Raw genomic sequence first — 23236 nt, 5'->3', positions numbered from 1 at the left:
TGATGATTCCCCTCCCACGTGATATATTATTGAACTTCAACTTTTTTTTTTATTTTAATTTTAGTCTTTCTAACGGCCAACTATCTTGACATCTGTTTTCTGTTAACCATAACCCCCACCAAGGGAACTGAAAAGGCTATGGGGGGGGCGGTGCTACTCTCTGAAATACCGACTTTAGGAGAGAAAGCCAACGGCCAGTTCCTGGTGCTCCTGTAAAACGAAGCTTGCTTTAATCAGACATTCGTGCAATTGGTTTTTCTCAGGCCTAACAGCTGTCGACCGGGTTGTGTTTCTTCCTCCCAAACTCTCCTGAAGGAAGCCGAACTAATCCAGGAAGAGTAAAACATCATCTCACTAGGAGTCCAAGAATTCCTTTGCTCAGACTTCTGGGAAATGTAGTCTAGGCGACTGTGACATCACAGGGAGCCCTCCAGGAAATCGCCTTCTAGAGTTTAGTCCACACACGTGCAGCTTCCCTACAGTTGGGCGAGAGTCCTGCCCTGCTCTACATTCCTGCTGCGTCTCTGACATGGAGGTTGGTCCAGGGTGCAGCGCAGCCTGAGTCACTGTGCGGGGAGCGGGGGTCCGTCTTGGAGGGAGCGGACCTGGGCTGGGTGGGAGGACCTAAAGAACTGCCTTGGTGCTATGCTGAAAGGACGGGTCACTTGATGCTGCCCCTCAGGTCTGAGGAGAGGCGATAGGGACTGTGCCCTGAGTGACAGTTTCCTTAGTACGTCACGTGCAGCCTGAGTCTGTCTTGGTCTTCTGGGACAGGAGAGCTGCCTGGTAGCGCGGAGTAGATGGGTGCGCAAAGTCCAGGATTGCAAACTAATGATGGTCAGCTGCCTGCCTGCTCCTGAGGTGGAGCTGGGAGCTTGCTTCTCTACCTGCGCCGTTCTCCCATGGACGCGGTCAGATTTCTCAGTAATTTCCTTATGAACATGTTTTTCCAGATACCTTGATGATTTCCCTCCCACATGATGCATTATTGAACTTCAACTGTTTTAGTTTACCTTTCTAACGGCCAATTATCTCGATGGGGCCTGGTCCTTCCTGAAATTTGTAGCTGGCCTAGTGAAATAATGTTGAGGTCTTGATCGTGTTCATCTTATACGCCAGCTAAAGAATTAAGAAATGAAAGATCCTAAGTCCCAACAGTTCACCTTTGGGAAATTCTGGAACACAGCAGACAGATCTACCAGAATCAGTTGCTATAGAAAAGTTTTGACTAGGGTGAGAGAACACATATTCTGCAGACATATGGAGGGAAAGACCCAGTGCAAAGCTGAATGGGGACTAAGGAAGCTCAACCCAGCTTCACCTTAATGGCTGGGTTTCCTTAAATCTTTGAAAGGTCCTCCATCCTTAATTTAGGCCGGAGTAATTGTAAAAAAGTGATGATGTCTGCTTGTCCCAAAATACTTGTGTCAACATGTTTTCATTGAAATTATTGAGTTGTCTAATAGTAGGGTACCTAGACACAGGTGAAAAACTCTCATGGCCTTGGGTTCCAGTGCCAGGCTTTTGTGTCAGGTCAGCAGGGTGAGGAAGAACTCACAGACCTGTGTGTATTCATGTGATTTAAAGTAAACAGACCTGTGATAGAAAAGAAACTCCAGTCTACTCTATTGCACATCTCTGTCATCTCTGCATTTGTGAGGGGGAGACAGGACCCTCTGGTCCTCCTCTACTTCAAATTCAAGGATGCCTAAAATATCTGAGTCTGTGACAGAAAACACTTGACCATACTTTATAGACATGATAAATACTTTCTATTGTCCATTTCATATTTCTTACATATGCCTAATTTTTGTGGCCCATTCTATGTGTAATTTAAACTTTTTTCACTATCATGCTTTTGTTATAGGTATTAAAATTTGGTGATTACATACTTGTGTTCATTTACTCTGTGACGAAAAATTCCTCTTTGCCTGGCTTGAATATTCATCACTGTATGCAGTGATTGTTCATTCTTTTTGGATATTAATCTGTATTAGTTACTGTCGTTACCTGATGCTGATTTCTTCTGGTTTCACTGATTTCTTCCAGTTTGCTCCTTTCATTCTAATCTGAGACTCCATTATTTCTTCATTTCCATTCTGCAGTTCTTGACTGATGTGGCTGCTGTGGTTACATTCCTGGGTCTTTTTTTCTGCAGCTGCAGCTGGGATACCTTCCCCTGTCCTTACTCCAGAGGTTCCACTGTGTGCAGATGCTTCTTACAGTGAGCCAGAACAAAATCACTTCCTCCCTGTCCTTCACATGGGCACTGCCATATCCAACCAGTAAAGCAAAGTGCTCATGCTGGTTCCTGCTCTTCACAGGTCCAGTCCAGGTCCCCTTGTTGAGCAGTCCTGTCTCTTTCCTCCCAGGCTTCTTTCATTGTATTCTAATGTCAGTGTGAGGGAGGGAGTTCCTTGTGTTTACAGCTCATGCATGAAACCTGCTGTGTTAGACTTGTCATATCTGGAAAACTCTGGAGGGGAGGTGTGCTGGGTGAGGATGTTCAGTTCCTGTTGATCAATTTATATGATTATGTCAGAGGCCATGGAGAACATTGCAGAAGATTTGAACAGGAGTGAAACACATATGTAAGGAATAAACCTGAGCAGCACAGATTTTCATTACATTGTCAACTTTGGCTATTAAAGTGTCTGCCATAGTGTCCTCCACAGTCATAATGCAACAACGTATTCTGAGTTGAAAGGTGTGTGGTTGCAAGCCCAGCTCTTTCAAATCTCTTCTTTGCAGTACCTATAAGAAATTAAGTCAGATCTAGAGAATACATGTGCCAAATCATTATGGGATATACTCCACATAGTGTTGATTTTAAGAAGACTCAGAGACAGTATATGGACTATTAAAATCCACAAATCTATACATTCAATGTACAGAGCAAGGCATGTCATACTTATTTTGAAACTAAAATAATTATATAATTCTTTTTTTCTTTGTAAGCTTTATTTTATCACTCTTATCTACCACACATCAGGAAGCTATCAAGAACAGTGCATCGCATGGTGCGTCAGTTTACAACAAAACTGAACAAGGCAATTGTGCTTACAGACGTTTTCAGCAGAAGTCCGCACTGCAGCTCCCTGAAACACAGTGCTCACACTTGAAACTAAAATAATTATATAATTCTTGTTCCCAAAGCAGATATTTTTTGTTATTGTTATTGGTCTTTTTGAGACAGAATTTCTTTGTGTAGCAAGACCAGGGTGGCCTTGAACTCAAAAAGATTGAACTGCCTCTGCATCCCAAGTGCTGGGATTAATGGCCTGAACCACCATGCCTGGCCAAAGCCATTACTATATTTAGTCTCCCATATTTTTTCATGGTTTAACCAAGTTTCTGTGTTATAAAATTGAATAACTTGATGGCTTGAAGCAAAAATTAGTGATTATTTCATAGCACAGTTGTGTGAGTGAAGCCCTGGGACAAAAATCTAGGAGTTGCTACTTCATGATGTGCGTGCTGTGTATTTAAAGCACTGTGTTATATAATCAGTAGATCGGCGATTTCCAATGGAGAGTCACTGTGTTTTAGTTCGTGGCCAGAAATCCAGTCCTCTCTTTGCATATCATTTTTACTTCCCACCAATGTTCTGCTAGTCTTCAGTTTTGTCTGAATCTCTGAAAAGTTATCTCTGAGGGATACTGACAGGAGGTGCAGGAGTTCTTAATGTATTTACTCTGTCCATTCTGTTGTTCTAGGCTTGACTCTAGGACCAGTCTCTATTCAAGTGGACTACAGATTTCACCTCCCAATTATAGTGAGAATGTTAGCAATTTTTAGTGGATGGCCATGTAGCCCCTCAGCCCAGGCATAATTTGCATTTTTCATTTAAAGTGAATTTTGCCAGTTTCAAATGCCCCTGAAATGTTTGCCATTAATAGATTTGGGTAAAATCTTTACTAAATGATATCCTGTTTACAGGCACACTGCCCTCCATGCACAGTGTCTCACAGGATATTGGCCTCAGGACAGCAGACATTTCCTCATGTAGAATGGTGCTATGCTGTGCTGGCCATTATGGCCAGTGATCCTCACAGTTGATTCTGCTTTGGGGACTAGTTAAGTTCTCTCAGAAATTTATGTTTCCATCTTCATCTTCTCTGGGCTCTGGCCCTTCTCCAGTCTGGTCATTTTTCCCTCTTCTTGGTGACCCCCTTGCTGTGGGATGTTCTGTATGGCAAATGTGTTGCTCTGATTGGTTAGTAAATAAAACACTGATTGGCCAGTAGTAAGGCAGGAGGAAATATAGGCAGGACAAGGAGGAAAAGAATTATGGGAAGTAGAAGGCTGAGGGAGAGACACTGCCAGCTGCCACCATGACAAGCCACATGTGAAGATGCCGGTAAGCCATGAGCCACGTGGCATGGTATAGATTTATGGAAATGGGTTAATTTAAGATATAAGAACAGTTAGCAAGAAGCCTGCCACAGCCACACAGTTTGTAAGCAATATAAGTCTCTGTGTGTACTTGGTTGGGTCTGAGCAGCTGTGGGACTGGTGGGTGAGAGAGATTTGTCCTGACTGTGGACCAGGCAGGAAAACTCTAGCTACACCCTCTAGCTCTGCAGAATCACCTTTCTTAAAGCTGCAACCCTTTAATACAGTTTCTCATATCGTTTGGAACTTCAACCATAAAATTATTTTTCCTGCTACTTCATAACTGTACGTTTGCGAAGGTTATTTATTGTAAAGTAAATACTTTTGGATTTGAAAGTTTGCCAAAGAAATCATGACCCACCTTTTGAGAACCACTGCCCTAGTTAAAAAAAGAGTGGCATCTCTTTTTCTCTTTCTTACTTCTAAAGGTGATAAGATTCTATGCTGGCTACAAAGAGGATTGCAAAATAATTCTGCCGTGGATATCATCCTGTATAAATAAAACACTGATTGGCCAGTAGCAAGACAGGAAGAATAGGCGGGACTAACAGAGAAGAGAATTGAGGGAACAGAAAGGCAGAGGGGGAGACTGCCTACAGCCGCTGCCAAGACAAGGAAGATGTAAGGTACTAGTAAGCCATGAGGCACATGGTAAGGTATAGATTAATAGAAATGGGCTGAACTATAAGAGTAAGAGCTAAAGGAATGCTGATTCATACCATAAAGATACATGCTCAGCTATGTTCATAGCAGCACTATTTGTAATAGCCCGAACCTGGAAACAAACTAGATGCCCATCAACAGAAGAATGGATGAAAAAAATGTGGTACATATACACAATGGAGTACTACTCAGCAGAGAAAAACAATGAAAGCATGAAATTTGCAGGCAAATGGATGGAACTAGAAAAAATCATCCTGAGTGAGGTAACCCAAACCCAGAAAGACAGTTATGGTATGTACTCATGCATAGGTGGATTCTAGATATAAAATAAAGAACAATCAGACCATAATCCATAGAACTATAGAGGCTATATATTTAGCATGGAGGTCCCTAGGATGACTGTGGCATATAATAAATTTCAGTTTTACTCAATTATTGAAAAAAAATAGCCAAATGAATGGAAACACATGAACTATGAACCAAAGGCTGAGGGGCCCCCAGCTGGATCAGGCCCTCTGAATAGGTGAGACAGTTGATTGGCTTGATCAGTTTGGGAGGCAACTAGGCATTGGGACCAAGTCCTGTGCTCATTGCATGAGTTGGCTGTTTGAAACCTGGAACTTATGCAGGGACACTTGGCTCAGTCTGGGAGGAAGGGACTGGACCTGCCTGGACTGAGTCTACCAGGTTGATCGCAGTCCTCGGGAGAGGACTTGTCCTGGAGGAGGTGGGAATGGAGGGTGGGCTGGGGGTAAGGGGTGGGGGTGCGAGGGGGGAGAATAGGGGAACCCATGGCTGATATGTAGAACTGATATAAAAAATTAAAAAAAAAAAAGAGTAAGAGCTAGACAATGATAGGCCTGATCATTCATCATTGTGAATAACTGTTGAGAAACGCCTTCTCCCTCACCATGACTTTCTTCTGTTTGTGTATATATGTGTGGTGTATAGTAGCATATGGTACTGAATCCATGTTCAGTGGATGCATTTATTTCTACATTCCATCTGTCCTAAATGGGTTATGTCCAACTGCGCTTATATGATCTCTGACCTTGTGTTTCCCTGAAGATGGGTACAGTGTGAGATCCTGTGACTACTTCAGACTTGTCTGAGGACTATTACTCACCTATGTAAGAAACATTTCCAGCTCTCTCATTCTGGGAAAAACCTAGATTTGTGTCCACAGGCACACGATGCCTGTGTTAGGGTTTCTATTGCTGTGATCAAGACCATGATGAAAGACAGCTTGGAGAAGAAAAGGTTTATTTAGACTACAACTTCAGGTCACAGTCCATCACCAAGGGAAATCAACACAGGAATCTGAGGCAAGAACTGGAGCAGAGGCCACAGAAGAACACTGCTTACTGACTTGCCCAGCCTGCTTTCCTACACCATATAGAAAAGCATCCCCAGGACAAGTACCACCCATAACGGGCTGTGCTATGTCATTTCAATCAGTAATCAGTAAAATACCACCTAGGATTAGCTACAGGAAGTCTGAGGTAGGCATTGTCTCTACTATGTTTCTCTGTTCTCAAATGACCCTAGCTAGTGTCAAGTTGACAGGAGAACTCTCTAGCCCAATGCATCTTGGTATTTATATTATTAGTGGTTTTAATTAATTAAAAGTGTGATATCATTCATTGATCTTTATTCCAGGAAATGCTGTCCTTCTGGGATGTGGCCATTGAGTTTTCTGCAGAAGAGAGGGAATGCCTGGAGCCTGCTCAGTGGAATTTGTACAGGGATGTGATGTTGGAGAATTATAGCAACCTTGATTTCCTGGGTGAGGATCTCATCCACAGTGAATTCATATTTCACTATCAACATGTGGCTTCCTCAATTTGTACGGTATCTCATGGGAGCATTTCAACAGCCATTTTCATATCCTTCATTTTCAGAAAAATTAGGGAGATGGCTGTATTAAAAATAATTTTGGGGCTGGTGAGATTGCTCAGTTGTAAAGTGTAGCATGAATTGTTGGAAGGTCTTATTAATAAAAACAAACCTGGAGCCAGGTATTAGGGTGAACGCTGAAAGATTCAGAGAAACAGAACCAGCCACAGCTAACCTCACCTTGCCAATTCCTCAGCTGATCTCATTTCCTCAGACTGGAAGCCTCTGAGTCCTCATCCAGATGGATCTCAGCTGAACTGCTGCTAAAAGCTAAAGGCTTAAAGAGGCTCTAGTTCCTGGTCCTCACCCTTATATACCTTTCTGCTTCCTGCCATCACTTTCTCAGATTAAAGGCATGTGTTAACTGTGGGGCGTTTACCCACCAACCCCACAGCTCCCCAGAGTTTTCTTGAGTGTAAGCAGCAGGATATATTAGATAGAAGGATTTATTGTGGAGAAAAAGAGATAGAAAATAAAGGATAGCCTCAAGAGGGGCTGGAACCTTTTCCAACGGGCCCTGACTGTCTCTGCCCCGAGGTTTTTATAGAGATGACAAGGGGTGGAGCAAAAGACCTCCTCCCCCAGCACAGCCAAGTGCAGACCATCTCAGACACCTGCACTCAGGCCAGTGGTCCTAATCATCCTCTATACGGATGTGCTGGGTAAAGCCACGAGGAACCTGAGAACGGGCTCCCACAGTTAACATGCCTGGCTGTTTCCAGTGCAGCTTTTGAACCCAGAGATTCGGATGGATCTCTGCTTTCAGAATACTAGGATTAAAGGTATGTGTGCCACCATTTTCTGGCCTCTATATCTAATGGCTGTTCTGTTCTCTGACCACAGATAAGTTTTTTAGGGTGCACAATATTTTGGGGAACAAAATATCACCATAGTAAAGGGCACTGAATACTACTCTAGAGGACTTGGATTCATTTCCCAGCACCAATATGCAGCTCACAGCTATTTGTAATCCCAATACCTGACACCTTCATGCTGTATGATAATTTTTTGTGTTCTCACATATAAAGCTTGCTAAAGCTAGCTCAGAGGACAGAGCTAGCCACTATCTGACCATAGAGGTTTGGAGAATTGTAGAGAGAATGATAAAAAGTGATAAGTGGCTGAGACAGGATCTCAGCTCATTTGAATATAGAAATGGAAGAGGTAGAAGGTCACTGGTGGATGCTTCCCAGCTTCTCTGATCTTTCAGGTTCTTTTCCTGATATCTGACCTCCAATTTTTTATTCATAAAATTAGATTAAAACTTCATCTTCACACCAATGCGTATGAAAAATAAAAATAAATTATTAAAAAAAGAATCATTTCACTGTTGTTCTCCTTTTGTGTTTAACTTTTCTATGTTGGATGTATATGTCCTTCATTCTAGTGGGACTGTTAGAAATTCAGTGGCATGAGACTTGGAGCACACTTATGAATTAAAGTGTTTCATAATTCAGTTTTGATGTTCTTTTCCCTTTAAATGAAACTCAGAATCTAGATATTATAAATTCTAGATTTTATGTGGTGTAGTGATCCTGTCAGAAAACATTTAAGGAACTGATTGTCTTCAATCATTTACTACATCATCTCTTTCTTTATAAGCCATGTACTGGAAGGCACATGACAATTCCAAGTAAAAGAACACATAAACCAACTTCTCCCTGTTTCCTATAATCAGGTCTTGCTGTGTCTAAGCCACACCTGGTGACATTTCTGGAGCAAAGACAAGAATCTTCAGATGTGAAGAGACAAGCAGCAGCCAACGTGCAGCCAGGTGTGTAGGAATGAGGGGTTTGGGTCCAAATATTTAACAGAAAGACAGGGTTTCACATGTGCCTTGATATATGATACTATGGGAAACATTCTCTAGGTCTCTCCATGTTTTTCTTGTCAAAGAAAAGTTTCTCATTTCTTTATGATGGTTAACCCTCTTAAGCTTTGTATTTCCCCGACAGAGAGCTGTTCCTCTATTTACAGTGACTTCCAAGGGTGTTGTTGTTGTGTCTCCATTAAAGTGTAAGGTGCAGGGAACAAGAACCGCATGCTGGCCACACTGAGAGCCATTTATTTGCAGAGGTTGAGAGTAGACTCCTGCCAAAAAGATCGCTACACCAAAGTGAGCATGATTGGGTTTATTAAGCCAAACCCACAATTCCATCACTGAGAGGTAGGCAGAGACAGAAAGCTCAACAGTTTCAGTTCTGTCGATTAGAACCATTTGGGGGAGGGGAGCAGTTGGATAAAACTCATACAAACCTGAGCCACTTTGCGCAGTCCATTCCACACTGATCTTAGGGAAGAGTCAAAGCATTAACATGTTGTATAGATAGGCTGAAGTGGACTGTAAGTGCACTAATTTAACAGAGGCTGTTTGGTATTTTCATCACTTTTACCACCAGTTGGTTTAGCAGGGTCTGACCATTCGACCTAGGAACAGTAGGACAGAATGAGCTACAAGGCCTTACCTTTTTGACTCAAGGGTGCCCATCAAACTAGTTTGGGTACAGTGATTGTATGTCTCTCTTTCATGACAGTAGATTTAGGGTGGAGAGTGCTGTAAGGCTCCACAGGATTTTGGGTTTGTTTTCTTTTTTCAAGTTAATATATTTATCATATATTAGGTATATCTGATATTTGGATATATTCTAAGTCTCAGCTTGTTAGAGATATTATAAACATTTATGTATATACCTGATATTCCCAGATACATAAGTGATAGTAAAATGTTTTGTTGGAGCTGCAGTCAGAGTAGCCCCTATGGCTAGTCCTATAGGAAGCACTCTTGGCTAACATTATCGTGAATCTAATGGTAGGAAGAGATCTTGTGGTCTCTTCTTCTCAAGGTCTCTTGCTGATTCTCAATTTTCCTCTAAGTATGTACTTTCATTGGCTTCCACATTTGTAATGGGATGTGGACTGTGGAGTGTAGGAGGTATTTTTCATAGGTCCATTATCAGCTCTGTCCCACCAGCCACTCCCAAATAACTACTTGGAGACTTAAAATTATTATTATTATTTTTTTGCCTAATGCCGTTTATTGAAAGAGGGAGGAGGTCTTAAATTCAGGCTTACAGCACAATGGGAGAACCCCAGAGGGAAGAAGTTTGCTACCAATGTTTTACAATCTTGCATCTAAGCTGTTAATGCCCATTATGCAGGATTCAGGAGGGTGGAACCAGGCAGGTAATTGGCACAGGGAGGATCTCAAGGTCAAGGTCAGCAAGCAAGGCAGCAGTTACCCAAAACAGGGGCCAGGGCCCTACAGGTCCCCCTTTTGCTAGAAAATGAGATTCTGACTTAGGTTGCCTGGGACGTCAGGAGGTCACCTTACCCATCATGGAGACACCTGCCCAGGCCACACAGGCACTCTGCCTTAGGTTGGTGAGTGCCCCCCAGGCATTACCCATCTCTGAATACTCTATCATACAGGCTCAATCGTGTGTGAGCTGCAGAGTTAACAGCTGCAAAGATCGCAAAGTGGTGCTGGGCTTGTAATCTGTGTGTTTGACACAGAAAAGACCAACAGAAGTCATAACCCAACCATAGCCAGTAGGCTAAAGGCAACTGAGCCATTCCCTTCCTTAATGAGCCTTATTGCAAATTGGACTCCTTGTAAGATGGTATCCCAAAAGCAAGTCTTGAGTTTATAAATTTATAATTTTCAAAGCAAATTGAATATGTATATAACTATTGAATTAAATTTATCATGCCCAATAGAATGAAAAATTAACTAACTGTGGTAGCTACTTTTGCTGCCAGGGTCTCCACTGTGCTAGCTGTAGTAAGCAATTGTGAAATGGTAATCCCAGCAACAGTAGCAGCAGTGGCCGCCACTACTATAACAGCAACAATGGCAGCAGCGATGTCAAATTCTCTTCTGGAGCGTATGGGCATCCACTGGCATGGATACACCTCCAGGAACATGAACACTCAAGGCCCATTTTTCTTGATCCCAGCATGACTTAAGCTGGTATCTCTGCAAAAGAACGATTAAGAACCATAAAGAAAAACCAGGCAGCTCACAAGGAGCATAACTAATAGTCTCATAATGGCTGCATCCAGGCTCAGAAATTTTAAGGTATCTTCAAAGGGGGCTAAATGAATTTCAGGAGGCCAATAAATGTTGCACACAGCCACTCCTGAAAAGTAGGTACTACACCAGCTTGAAGAGGATTGTGAAAATGAAAAGGCTTAGCTGGCATGCAACTGTTAACAAATGAAGGTCAGTGACCTTCAGGGTTATCCTTATTCTCTAAGGTGTCTGGGTGACACGTTCTCAAACATACTTGAAAAAGCAGTTACCATGCATTATCTTCTGTAGAATCCAACTGCATGGCTACAGTTCTTAGCTTGTGTTAATGCTTGCCAAGGCTGGCCATATTGGGCTCTCAATCTCCATTGGCATCAGAAGGGGAGAGTTTTTCATGAAGGCCCAATAGGTCTCTGCCATGTAGGGCTTCAGCAGCAGCCAGTGGACACACACAGAACTCAGAAATCCAAAGAGGGAAAGACATAAACAGAGCCCTGGGCCCACACCAATACCAGATTGGGTCTCCTCTAAGTGCCAGTAGAAAGATCCTTCCATCGCTCCAGATGATGATTTGCAACAGGAGCCCTCCAGTGCTTATCTGCAGCAGATACTCCAGCAGAATCCACCAATAAAAATTTAAAATATATAAAACAAGGGAAAGAATAGAATGTGGGGAGGAATGATGAGTCCCTAGTTCCCCCTTTTTTTAATTAGTGCTCAGCTGATAGTTTAGGATTATTACTAACTAGCTCTTGCATGTTGTATTAACCCATCTGTCTTATTTACACTCTGCCACTTGGCAGTACCTTTTCTCTATGTGGTATGTTTATCTCTTTCTCCTTTCTATCCTGGTGATTCCTCTGCTTCTGCCCTTCTTCCCAGTATTCTCTCTGCCCCAAAATTCTTCCTAGACTTGGGTAAATCAGCTTTTTATTAACAACAAAAGCAATGCATCCTCACAGTGTGCAGAAAGATTATTTCACATCATTTCCTCCTTTTTGTCTAATTGAAAAGGAATGTTTTAATTTTAACAAAGTAAAACTATGTATAACAAAAAATTGCTGTGAAGCAGGTGATTCTAAAAGGCTGTCCTATCATTTCTTGGCACAGTTTGGCAGTTCTTTCTTTTGTGTCCTGCTTATCCATTTTGGACAGCACACAGTCAGCAGTTGAGGCAAGGGCACTTTCTTTCCCAGTGTCTAACATTTGCCACAAGGAAAGGAAACTCCATATGGAGATTCTCCAATGCCCATCATCTTCTCTGAAGTAGATTGGTGCTGCCAGGATCACACATATCTCATTGTTAGTTAAAAGGGGCAGAGAACCTATGTTATTAGCATATCTTAAATGCCACATTCTATAGATGTATGAAGCATGTTAAGATGACCTGTCTATCTAAAATATATCTTTCTTTGACCTTGAAAACATATGTAACCTGACTACAAGGGTTTTTTTTTTTTGCTAATGGTGACTAACTAACAACCTTCTATTTCTTTATTATCCTAAATAGTTTATAGTAATAACTTTCAAGGACTAGTAATTTTCATTATATTGTTAAATGAGTTGCATAGGTACAATACCTTGCACAGGAGTAGAATTGTATGTACAGTATGTTCTAATAAAAATAACCTCAAATTTATATCAATATACAAAAATCCAAACAAATGTAAAGTATTTAAAAATGGTAGATGCTTTTTTGTTGAAAAGCAGATTCAACAATCTACCTCTTTATCCTATTCTATCCTATCTATACCCCCTTTTTCTTTTCAGAGTAGATTCAATAATCTATATTTTTATCCTATAATATCTGTCCTCTCTTTTTTCAGAGTAGATTCAATAATCTACACTTCTATCCTACTATAACTATATTCCCCCTTTTTCCTTTCAAAACAAGATCCCTGAATCAAATCTCCTTTGCTCAAGTCTTTTCCTAATCATTACCAATAACAACTTGTAACCAACCACCCTAAATGATGACAAACATCCATAATCCATTGAATGACCAAAATCTACACACATCAACTCTTGGGAATATTGGTGTTTTGTTCTTAAATTTACTTCCTGCTGTCTGTGAGCAGTGAAATCTTTAGGGTACCCTGAAAAATTGGGATAATTATCAAGTTCTTGGAGAGGTAGCTGTATTATTTGTTGTCCAGTTTCTGTGTAATAGGAAAATGCAGCGCTTATCTCAATTCCTGGCTAGATTAGTCTGTGAGCCTGGATCATTTCAGCTAGTCATATTTAAATTTTCCTGACCAGGTTGTAGTCTAAAGCTGATCTTTAGATGGTCTTTGTCAGCTTAGTGTCATTACCATAGTCTGGGTGGAGTCATCATTGTGGGTTCCAATCATCATTTTGGAGACTTTGGAGATCACTGTTAGAAAAGTTTATCCTTCACTGTAAATAACTTAAACATTTTAAATGTCAGATACAGAAGATCTCAAAGAGATTAAAGGATCAATATTAGTTATGTACATCCAGAGTACAAAAACTTAATTTTCTAGTTACCTGAGAGAAATTCAAACTAAAAATCATGTATGAGAAGCTAGATGAAGCCTGTTTCTAGAATTAGTTAATACTCTATATAATCATGACAAAAGTTAAATATATATATATATATATATATATATATATATATATCTTATATATTTTGTGATAATAACAAAGTATTAAAGATTCATAATAAAACAAAGTGATTAGAGCTTAGTGGATATAAAATGGTTCCCAAATTTGGTTTATCTTTTGTCCCATATCAGGTGGCTCTTCTGATCTGATACAGAGATTTTGGATTTTCTTTATCAATCATGCTTGGGTTTACAGAAGGACAGAACCATAATCCAACTCCAAACTAGCTTTAGTTTCCATTTGAAAAGGGAATACAAAATGACTATTTGCATTATCTGTCTGTGCAGAAAAGTAGAAACAAACATTTGGGAAGATTTATTAAATTTTATTCTGTTGGAGATGTGAATACTAACATGCTCATTTACTCTCTTTTTTGTGACAGTTTTTTTCCTGGATATTTGTCCTTTTTCTTCACATGTCTTATTTGTCCAGTGCTCTTCAGATTCCTTAATTGGGTGTCTTCATTTTCCTGGAAAAGACAAAACCAAAATCCCTTCCCAAGTCTAACTTCAGGGAGATTCCTTTTTTGAAAGTTATATCTGATCAAATGAAAAGCATTTGTTAGTCTTAAAGTTAATTTAGATTGAACAGCCATGCTATTTGATGAACTATCATCTCTTCTAATTAAGAGGTTTCTCTTGTTCAAATCTAATCATTTTCAATTTTGATGTTATCCATAGCTTTTCTACTCCTGAGGAAACAAAAGCAAAACCTCTTCTTAATGTAATACATATCCTGGTTTCCATTCTGAGGACAACAAATCTTTAAAATATGCAGGCTGTTTTAATTCATTAATTTTAAGAGTCCGCAATCGATCTCTCCTAATTTGTACCTCTTGGGGTCGAATTTATTGTAGACATATTTTGTACCCTAAATAATAGAATCTCGCTTTTGAAATCTTTTCAGGAGCAATTTGTAGTTCCTAACAAAGCACAATTTTCTTTCTTTCCTCAAACATTCTTTCTAAAGTATCTATATTTGAATCAGCCAGCAAAATGTCATTCATGTAATGGTAAACTATAGATTGATAAAATTGCTTATGTATCATTTCCTATGGCTGTTGTACAAAATATTGGCCTGGGATATTGCTTTTTAACAATCCCTGTAGGAGAAGCTTCCATTGATATCTCTTAAGAGGCTGAAATTTTTAAGTAGGAAATATAAAGGAAAAATATTTCTTTATCCTTTTTTTTAAAGGTATAGTGAAGAAACAGTCTTCTAAGTCAATATCTATTAGAGGTCCTCCTTTAGTTAACAGTGAAAACAAAGGAATTCCAGGCTGTAGAGAGCCAATTGGCTGAATCACCTTATTAACAGCTCTTAGATCTCTTGCCATTCTCCATTTTCTAGATGTATTTATTTATTTATTTTTGAGGCAGAATTTCTCTGTGTTCCTTTTGGAGATTGTCCTGTAGCTCACTCTGTAGACCAGGCTGACCTTGAACTCAATAGATTTATTTTTAATAACAGATATAAGAAAATTCCAATTCTTGCCTGGTTGATTCTTCAGTATGCTGATCATTTAGGTGCTTCTATACTAGTTCTAAGGCCTATAATTTCTCTGATGTTAAAAGCCATTCCTCAATCCATACAGGTTTGTTTATTATCCATTTTAAAGGTAGGGCTTTTGTTGCCTTTGAAAGATCAGCAGCTGTTGTGCCCTGATCTTGTACAACCTGAATGGTCGATGACTATACTTTATGATACCTTTTATATTATTCCAAGAAATGTATTATAGTTTTGGTTTGTTTCTGAGATTTGAGGGATGTTAATCTGAGTATATCATTGATGTCACAAATCACATCCCCATAAATTCATTGCTATATTAGTCACATATGGCTTTAATAGTCCTCTCTGTATTTCTGGCCATATATATTAGACCCATCTTGCACTCTTACTTGAGATTATATTCTGTTCCCTAAAAGCTGAACATGTATCTCCTGAACAGGATAACCAAGATTCTGGTGCAATTATTGTTACATCCACACCTATGTCTACAAGACCTTCAATGACAATGTCATTTATTCACATTTTTAACTTTGGCTCCTGTTCATTTATAGAAGTTTGCCAAAATATTTGCTTTACTGTTTCTCTGGAATTTTTTTGTTTTATCTTCTGAAGGTCTTATATCATCCAGAGCAGTATGATTTTTTTTTTTTTTTTTTACAGCAGGCATTAAGTTCTTTCATTGCTCTGGGAATGAGTTTTCCCCATGGTCACAGGAAATGACTGAATCAAATGTGATAGAGGTGCCTGTGAGAGACTGCCCCCCCAGGGCATTTCTGGAAGACAAAAGGTTACTTTGTCTTTCCCTTGTTTATCTACATTCCTTGGTTGAATGTCATCTATTGCTACACCTTATGCATACTCCAGAAGGGAGGGACATTCTGTTTGGATTATTCTTAGCAATGCTGTGGGCACTATCCTTTGTTAGGTGACCTTGTTTACCACAATTGAAACACCTAACATGATTTTTCTTCAAACTTCTGGAAACCACTTCTCCTATCCAGGCACCATTGTGGTTATGAGATTCAATATTGACTGTATCTCAAATCCATTCCTCTGTGGGTGCTGATCTTGCCTTTAGTGGCCTAATTACCCTTCTGTATTGTGAATTAACATTTTCAAAAGTCAGAGATTCAATTATTATTAGTTTGGTTTCTGAATTTAGTATCATTCTATTTATCACCAAAGTCAATGTTTGTTAAAAAAAAATCATTGAAGGTTTCTTTTGGGCCCTGTATAACTGTAGTAAATAAGTCAATTTTCTTTCCTACTTCTTCAATTCTGTCCCAAGCATTCAAGGCTGCTGTGTGACATAAAGACAGGGTATGTTCATCATATAGAGATTGCCTTTCTACATTAGCATAATTGCCCTCTCCAAGAATGTGGTCTTGGGAGATTTTCATACCTCTAGCCCTACTTCATTGTTTAGTGTTCTTAGCCTCATCTTTCTGCCAGGTCCTCCACTTGAGGACCAGCCTTCAAGACTGCTAGAACCCAGTCTTTCTAGTCTTGAAGGATAACTCTATTACAAGTTGACCATGAGTTTAACATCTGCTTTACAAAAGGTGAATGAATGCCATACGAGACTATCAGTTCTTTGAATATCCTCATATCTAACATTTGCACAGGAATCCAGTCAGCTCTTACACAGCCTTGAGAATATCTGTCATTTGTCAGTTCCTGGAAGGTCACTGGATAAATTAAGGTTGGCTGTTTGAAACCTTAGGATGTTCCTCTGTAACCTTATAATGCAATGCTGAGATTGGTTTACCTTTAAGTTCCTCTGTCTGGATTTGAATATCTCTATGATCTGTTTTAATAGTTTTGTAAGACTTGTCACTTAACACTCATATTAACCAACATCTTTAGTGATAAAACAAAATGATCAGATAATATTTATAATTGACACTATGTAATTCCCATCTACCTTAATTATCCTTTCATTTAATTGTTCCATTTTCAAACCATCCAGTGTATTACCATATAGAGACCTAACTCCCTCTATTGTAATAGTATTTTCTATCTTTTAATGTGGGACAAAACTCTCTTTTAACTAATTTCCCCTTTTAAAAAATCCCAATTATCTCACCAAATCTGCTGACGATGATGTTGAAGATCTGATGCTGACTGTTCTGCATAGAACAGTAGAAGCCCAATCAATGGTTAAACCAGCTATATAGTGTGGCAACTGAGCTAGTAGCCCATCTAGGGAAAGCGCACACCCACCAGGAGAGGGAAGAAGCCAAAGAGCCAGCTGTATTCATGGAGGAACATGCAAAAGCGGCTAACTACTTTGATTTTTGGAGTCCAAAAGCCTGTGGAGTTTGTTGCAGATAGGCTGCAAGAGAACAATCCCAGACTCCCTCAGAGGGCATGGGGAAAAGACAGGAAAATCTAGCCAAGAGGGTAGTGACTCTGGCCATGTGCAGTCCTGTGCCAAGTATGCCAGCCTTATGTTATTAAAACATCTTAAATGCCATATTCTGTTGATCTTTGAAGTGTTTGAGCACTATCTATCTATCTATCTATCTATCTATCTATCTATCTATCTATCTATCTAAATTCATCTGCTTATGACCTTGAAGACATATCTAACATAAGTTTGATTATTATAGATGACTAACTACTAACCTGTATTTTTAATTACACATTATATTTTTAAATGAGCTGTATAAACACAATACACTAAACAAGATTAGTAATATGCATACAGTATAGCAAAATAAACTTCAAATTTGTATCAATAAACCAAAATGCATGCCAATGTAAAATATATTGAAATTAATGGTTGTCTTTTGGCTTAAAGTAGATTCAATAATCTACCCTTTTATATCATCATTTCTATATAATATCCTCCCTTTTCCTTTAGAAAGAAATCTTTGACTTTAACTCTTTTGTTTTCCATAAAAAAAAATCTAATAAAAACATGTAACCAATCCCCCTTAAATGATAATAAACACCTGTAACCCATATTTTGGAAATATGGGTTTGTTCTTTGGACTACTTCCTGCTGTCTGTGGGCACTGGTATCTTTGGGGAAGCCTTGAGAAAACCAGGATAATTGTTAAGTCTTGGCTGGATAGTCTGTGATATTGGATCATCTCAGTCAGCAGCCTTGAAAGTGTTGTAAATGCAAAATTCTAAGGAGAGTGCAACAGAGGTGCACTGAGATGTTCCATCATCTGGCTATACATTTTTATTACTGTCTGTTCTTGCTCTGAAAATATATAAAATTTTAAAGATAATATAGATATCTGTATTAATACAAGTATAGACTGTATGTTGTCCTCAAGTTAGCCAAAGTTGATTTTTTTATGTTTATGCATGTAAAATATACATTATGCATTTTGTAGTTTTTATAGGTTTATATTCTTTATGTTTATAGCCAGTATTTTCAGGGTTTCCTCCTGGATCAAACCTGATCCATATCAAGATTGAATGAATCCACAGCCTTTCATGTCCTGTGGAAATAAAAACATAACCTATCTCCCAAAGTAACATATTTTTAGATTTCTTTTTTAAAGTCATGGTATTTTTAAAATATACAGGTTGGTTTAATCCAGCAGTTTTCATCGTCCCATGTGTCTTAGCAAGTGTTGTTCCTTCATTAGCAATCAGAAATCCAAAGATAAGACAATAACATACAGAATCCAGACACTTTGTGTATTTCCCCCATTTATGTGGCATTTTTGTATTACTTTATTCCCTCTTGAAGGACTTTTATTTTATTATTTTAAAAGTATGTATATATTTTTAGACTGTCTATACCCTCTTTGTTTTTCTCCCAATCTTATGCACACTTTTAAACATAGTGTATCACATTTATTTTTTACCCCAAATCTGAATCTTTCCTGAGCATCTGTAACCTTTTCTGTCTGCATGAGCAAAACCCCAAACCCACCACACAGTGTGCTTGCAGGGCTCATGCTGGTGGCTCTAATCTGTAGGCAGCTGCCAGGAGATGCATCTCTGTACTGCAGCTCACATGAAAGACAAAAGACTAGGAAGCCCTGTTCGGCTCAGTTTTTTTTTTTTTTTTTTTTTTTTTTTTTTTTTTTTTTTTTTTTTTTTTTTTATTTTTTTTCAGACAGGTTCCTCTGTGTAGCTTGTGCTCTGGACTCATTCCAGCTCCTCGACTCACAGAATCCCCTCTCCCCCATGCTATTAAGCGTGCCCCCCCCCCTCGCTCATTTTTGCCTATATAGAATATTTTTAAGGTTGCTTAGGTCTTATGTGGGTGTTGGTGTGCCAGGTTCAAATGCCATTTGTGGGTGGAATTTTCCTGTCCCAAAAGGCACTCTGAAATAACCAAAATGGACACTTAATATTAATTATAAATGCTCAGCAAATGCCTTAGGCTCATTTTTAGGTAGCTCTTACATTTTAAGTGAACCCATGTCTCTTATCAACCTTGTGCCACATGGCACTGCATTCTTTCAACACAGTACATTCCTCTTGTTTTCTGTGCATTTGCTGGCAACTCCTTTCACTCCACCATTCTTAACATTCTCTGTCTAGAAAATCCTGCCTTTCATTGACCAACAAGATTTTTATTAGCAATGAGAGTAATACATATTCATATTGTACAAAAAGATTATTACACATCAGTGAAGCTTGTCTCAGATGTCTCTGGAAGGTAATTCATAATGACTGCTCCCAGGTGAACTTTCACAGTAAACCTCACCTCCTCAGGCCATATTGCTTTCTTTACCTGATGTAATGGGTTCACACATCCCACAAGCCAGTTAGTTTAAATGCGTGCCCATAGTTCACCCTGCTGTGCTGACTTACTTGTGGTAGAGCCGCTGTCATATATTATCTACCACTTTGCTGAGGACGCCTTACACAATCAGACATTGACATCTCAGCTCTGGGATTAGCTTTGTTAAGAGGAGCAAATTCAAAGCCAGGGAACAAGACATGGCCATTTGAACTAGCATGTAGTTCTCATACCAGTTGGGTGGTAAGCATAGGTATAAGGATCCCCTTGATATTCTCAACTATCAGAGGTAGGTAGATCTCTAAGTTTTAGGTCAGCCTGGTCCAGGTAGACAGAGAGGTCTTCACAGAGAAACCTTGTCTTGAAAAAGCGAAAACAAACAAAAAAGGAAATCAGTCATTTTGCCATCTATTCACTGATAAATATGTTGTCTCTGGTAAATGTTGTGTAATGCACAGGTGAATCTGAAGATTTTTTTTTTTTAAAATCAGGACTTGATATGTTTCAGATTTATATTTTCTTGTCATCCAAATAAAACAAATATTGTCCTGAATTTATGAGCTATAAATTCAATATTTTTATGGACCATCTACTTCTTGTGCAGCATATCTTTTGTACTTTCCAAAATAAAACTCTATGTGAATAATAATTTTGCATTTAGATGTTACAAATTCACACAGGCACAATTAACTTTCTCTTTTCCTGGCTTGGTTCATTTATAATTTCATGGGTTTCCAGTCATAGAACATCTCTATTGGCTAATGGGTTTATTTCTATTGGTAAAATTCCCTTACAACTTACTTAGCTTTTAAATTTTGTATAATATACCTTATGTCTATGTTCTATTTGGCTGTGCCCTTATTATGGTAGAAGTGTAGATTATTTCTACCTCCAATATTTTATCATTTATGCTTAGTGACTATAGGTTTTGAAGTGTACTGTAGTTTCTCACTGATGCTTCAATATATATAAGTAAATGTTTCCTTTAAAAAGACAAACATTAAGTATGAAGACTATTTCCTGGCCTCTGATGATATCTCAACTTTTGCTCAACAGGAATAACCACCAATGATTATAGCATTTACACAAAGGCCATTGATTGTAACTCACTGTATATTCAACGCCAGAGAATTCATAAAAGGGAGAAACTCTACAAGTGTGAAGAATGTGGTAAAGGCCTTAGTTCTCATAAAACACTCTCCATACACAAGAGACTTCATACTGGAGAAAAACCCTATATGTGTATAGAATGTCATAAGACCTTTAATACTCGTGAATCACTTTTTATACACCAGAAAAATCATACTGATGAAAAATCCTACAAGTGTGAGGAATGTGGCAAATTATTTTACTATCCTTCAATGCTGAAGCAACATCAAAGAATTCATTCTGGAGAGAAACCCTACAAGTGTGAAGAGTGTGGCAAAGCATTTTATACTTCTTCAGTGCTGAAACAACATCAAAGGATTCATAGTGGAGAGAAACTATACAAGTGTATAGAATGTGGCAAAGCTTTTTATGAACCATCAATTCTTCAGGTACATAAGCGAATTCATACTGCAGAGAAACCCTACCAGTGTGAAAAATGTGGCAAGTGTTTTTGTTCATCTTCATACCTGAGACGACATCAAATAATCCATTCTGAAGACAATCCCTACAAGTGTGAACAGTGTGGCAAGTGTTTTTCTTCATCTTCATCTTTAGAGGACATCAAATAATCCATTCTGAAGACAATCCCTACAAGTGTGAAGAGTGTGGCAAAAGGTTTTCCTGCTTTTCACACGTTCAAGAACATCACAGAGTCCATACTGGAGAGAAACCATACAAGTGTGAGGAGTGTGGCAAATGTTTTTCCTCATCTTCATCTCTTAGAAAACATCAACCAATCCATTCTGAGGACTACAAATGTGCAGAGTGTGGCAGATGTTTTTACTCACCTTCATCCCTCAGACGACATCAAACAATTCACTGGGAAGACAATCCCTACAAATGTGAAGACTGTGGTAGATGTTTTTACTCATCCTTTTCTTTGAGAAGACATCAAACAATCCATTCTGAAGACAATCCCTATACATGTGCACAATGTGGCAAGCGGTTTTTCTATTCTAGGAGTCTACAGGAACATCAAACACTTCATACTGGAGAGAAACTATACAAATGTGAAGAATGTCACAAAAGCTTTCGGTATCACTCAGGCTTTATGAAACACAAGAGAATTCATTCTGGTGAGAAACCCTAAAAGTGTGAAGAGTGTAATGATGTTTTCCTTATCTTTAACCCTTAGACGTCATAAAAAAAAAATCATTCTGAAGACAATCCCTGAAAGTATGGGGAATGTGCCGAAGAATTTGCTAATTTTTATATCCTTACTCAACACATGATATAGTTCATAAAAGAGAGAAATCCTTCAAATGTCTTAAATTTTTACTTTTTCAGCCCTTAAAACACATCAAATGGTTCATTCTGACTACAAATTCCATGAGTGTGTGAAGTGTGGTAAAATCTTTGCTGATAATTCAGGTCTTATCCATCTCTAATGAATCCATAGTAGAGAATATTAGGTTAATTATTTTGGATTTTCAACAGGAACCTCTAACTTCCAATAGCAAAAATGCTGAGAATGTCATCAGAGAAGAGTAGAGACTTCTCTTTGCTGTAACATCCAACAGTTTGTTCTAGCAATGTGTTTGAAACTTGCCTTGATTAATGAGTCCCTTTCTTCTGTAACTATAAATGTTCCATGAAACCTTTACCATGTCATAACTTTATCCACTGGGTTCTTGAAATCTGATATCTGGGCTGTGGCATAGTTACTCTTGTTTTTCCCAGTGGAGTCATCCAAGCTCCTGTAATATCTCCCCTTGGTGTTTAAGAAGCTGTCTCTGAGCTAGCAGGTTGTCATCCAGCATTTAACTCTGGAATTCTTATTGGTAAAATAAAAGGATAGAGAGTTAGTTAAAACTACAAGAAGGCTCTTCCGGTCTTAGGCCGCAGCATCAAGGCAGCAGCTGCAGAGACGCGGTCATCAGCTGAGGCAGAGATGGCATCAGGTGCAGCTGCTGTGCCTCATAAAAAACAACAGTGCCCATAGAGCAATAATGGCAGGGAAGTTATGAGAGGAACCAATTACTTTATGATTGGATTTGAAGCTCATTCCACAAACGGGAACTGATGTGATGTTAATTTCATGATATACTTTTGCCTGGCTAGGTGATAAGACCTAGTGAGATTTTTAAAGCCTTTATTCTAATAAGTGCATAATAACTAAATGAACCCAAGTTGTTTATATGCACAGAGTCAGGTACTTTTCAACACCCATCAGAAAATATTAGTTATGTTGTAGATAGAGGATAATACACATATGCACATTGGTCAAAGTATAGAGAATTTTAGCCTGTGGA

At 38.9% G+C, this 23236-nt stretch overlaps 1 protein-coding gene across 1 annotated transcript; it reads left to right on the top strand.

Annotated features, from left to right (window-relative positions):
- Positions 1-425: 425 nt before the first annotated feature.
- Positions 426-22076, top strand: LOC114685547 (zinc finger protein 58-like). Its single transcript, XM_028860182.2, is given in 5 exon segments — positions 426-535; positions 6718-6844; positions 8633-8728; positions 20892-21539; positions 21542-22076. Coding segments are annotated over 5 exon segments (1410 nt in total). The 5' UTR covers positions 426-529; the 3' UTR covers positions 22075-22076.
- The last annotated feature ends 1160 nt before the right edge of the window (positions 22077-23236 follow it).

This window comes from Peromyscus leucopus, chromosome 11 (genome assembly GCF_004664715.2).
Source record: "Peromyscus leucopus breed LL Stock chromosome 11, UCI_PerLeu_2.1, whole genome shotgun sequence".
NCBI classification, from domain to species: Eukaryota; Metazoa; Chordata; class Mammalia; order Rodentia; family Cricetidae; genus Peromyscus; species Peromyscus leucopus.
The sequence above is the reverse complement of the archived record's forward strand: the minus strand, read 5'-3'. Positions and strand labels throughout refer to the sequence as shown.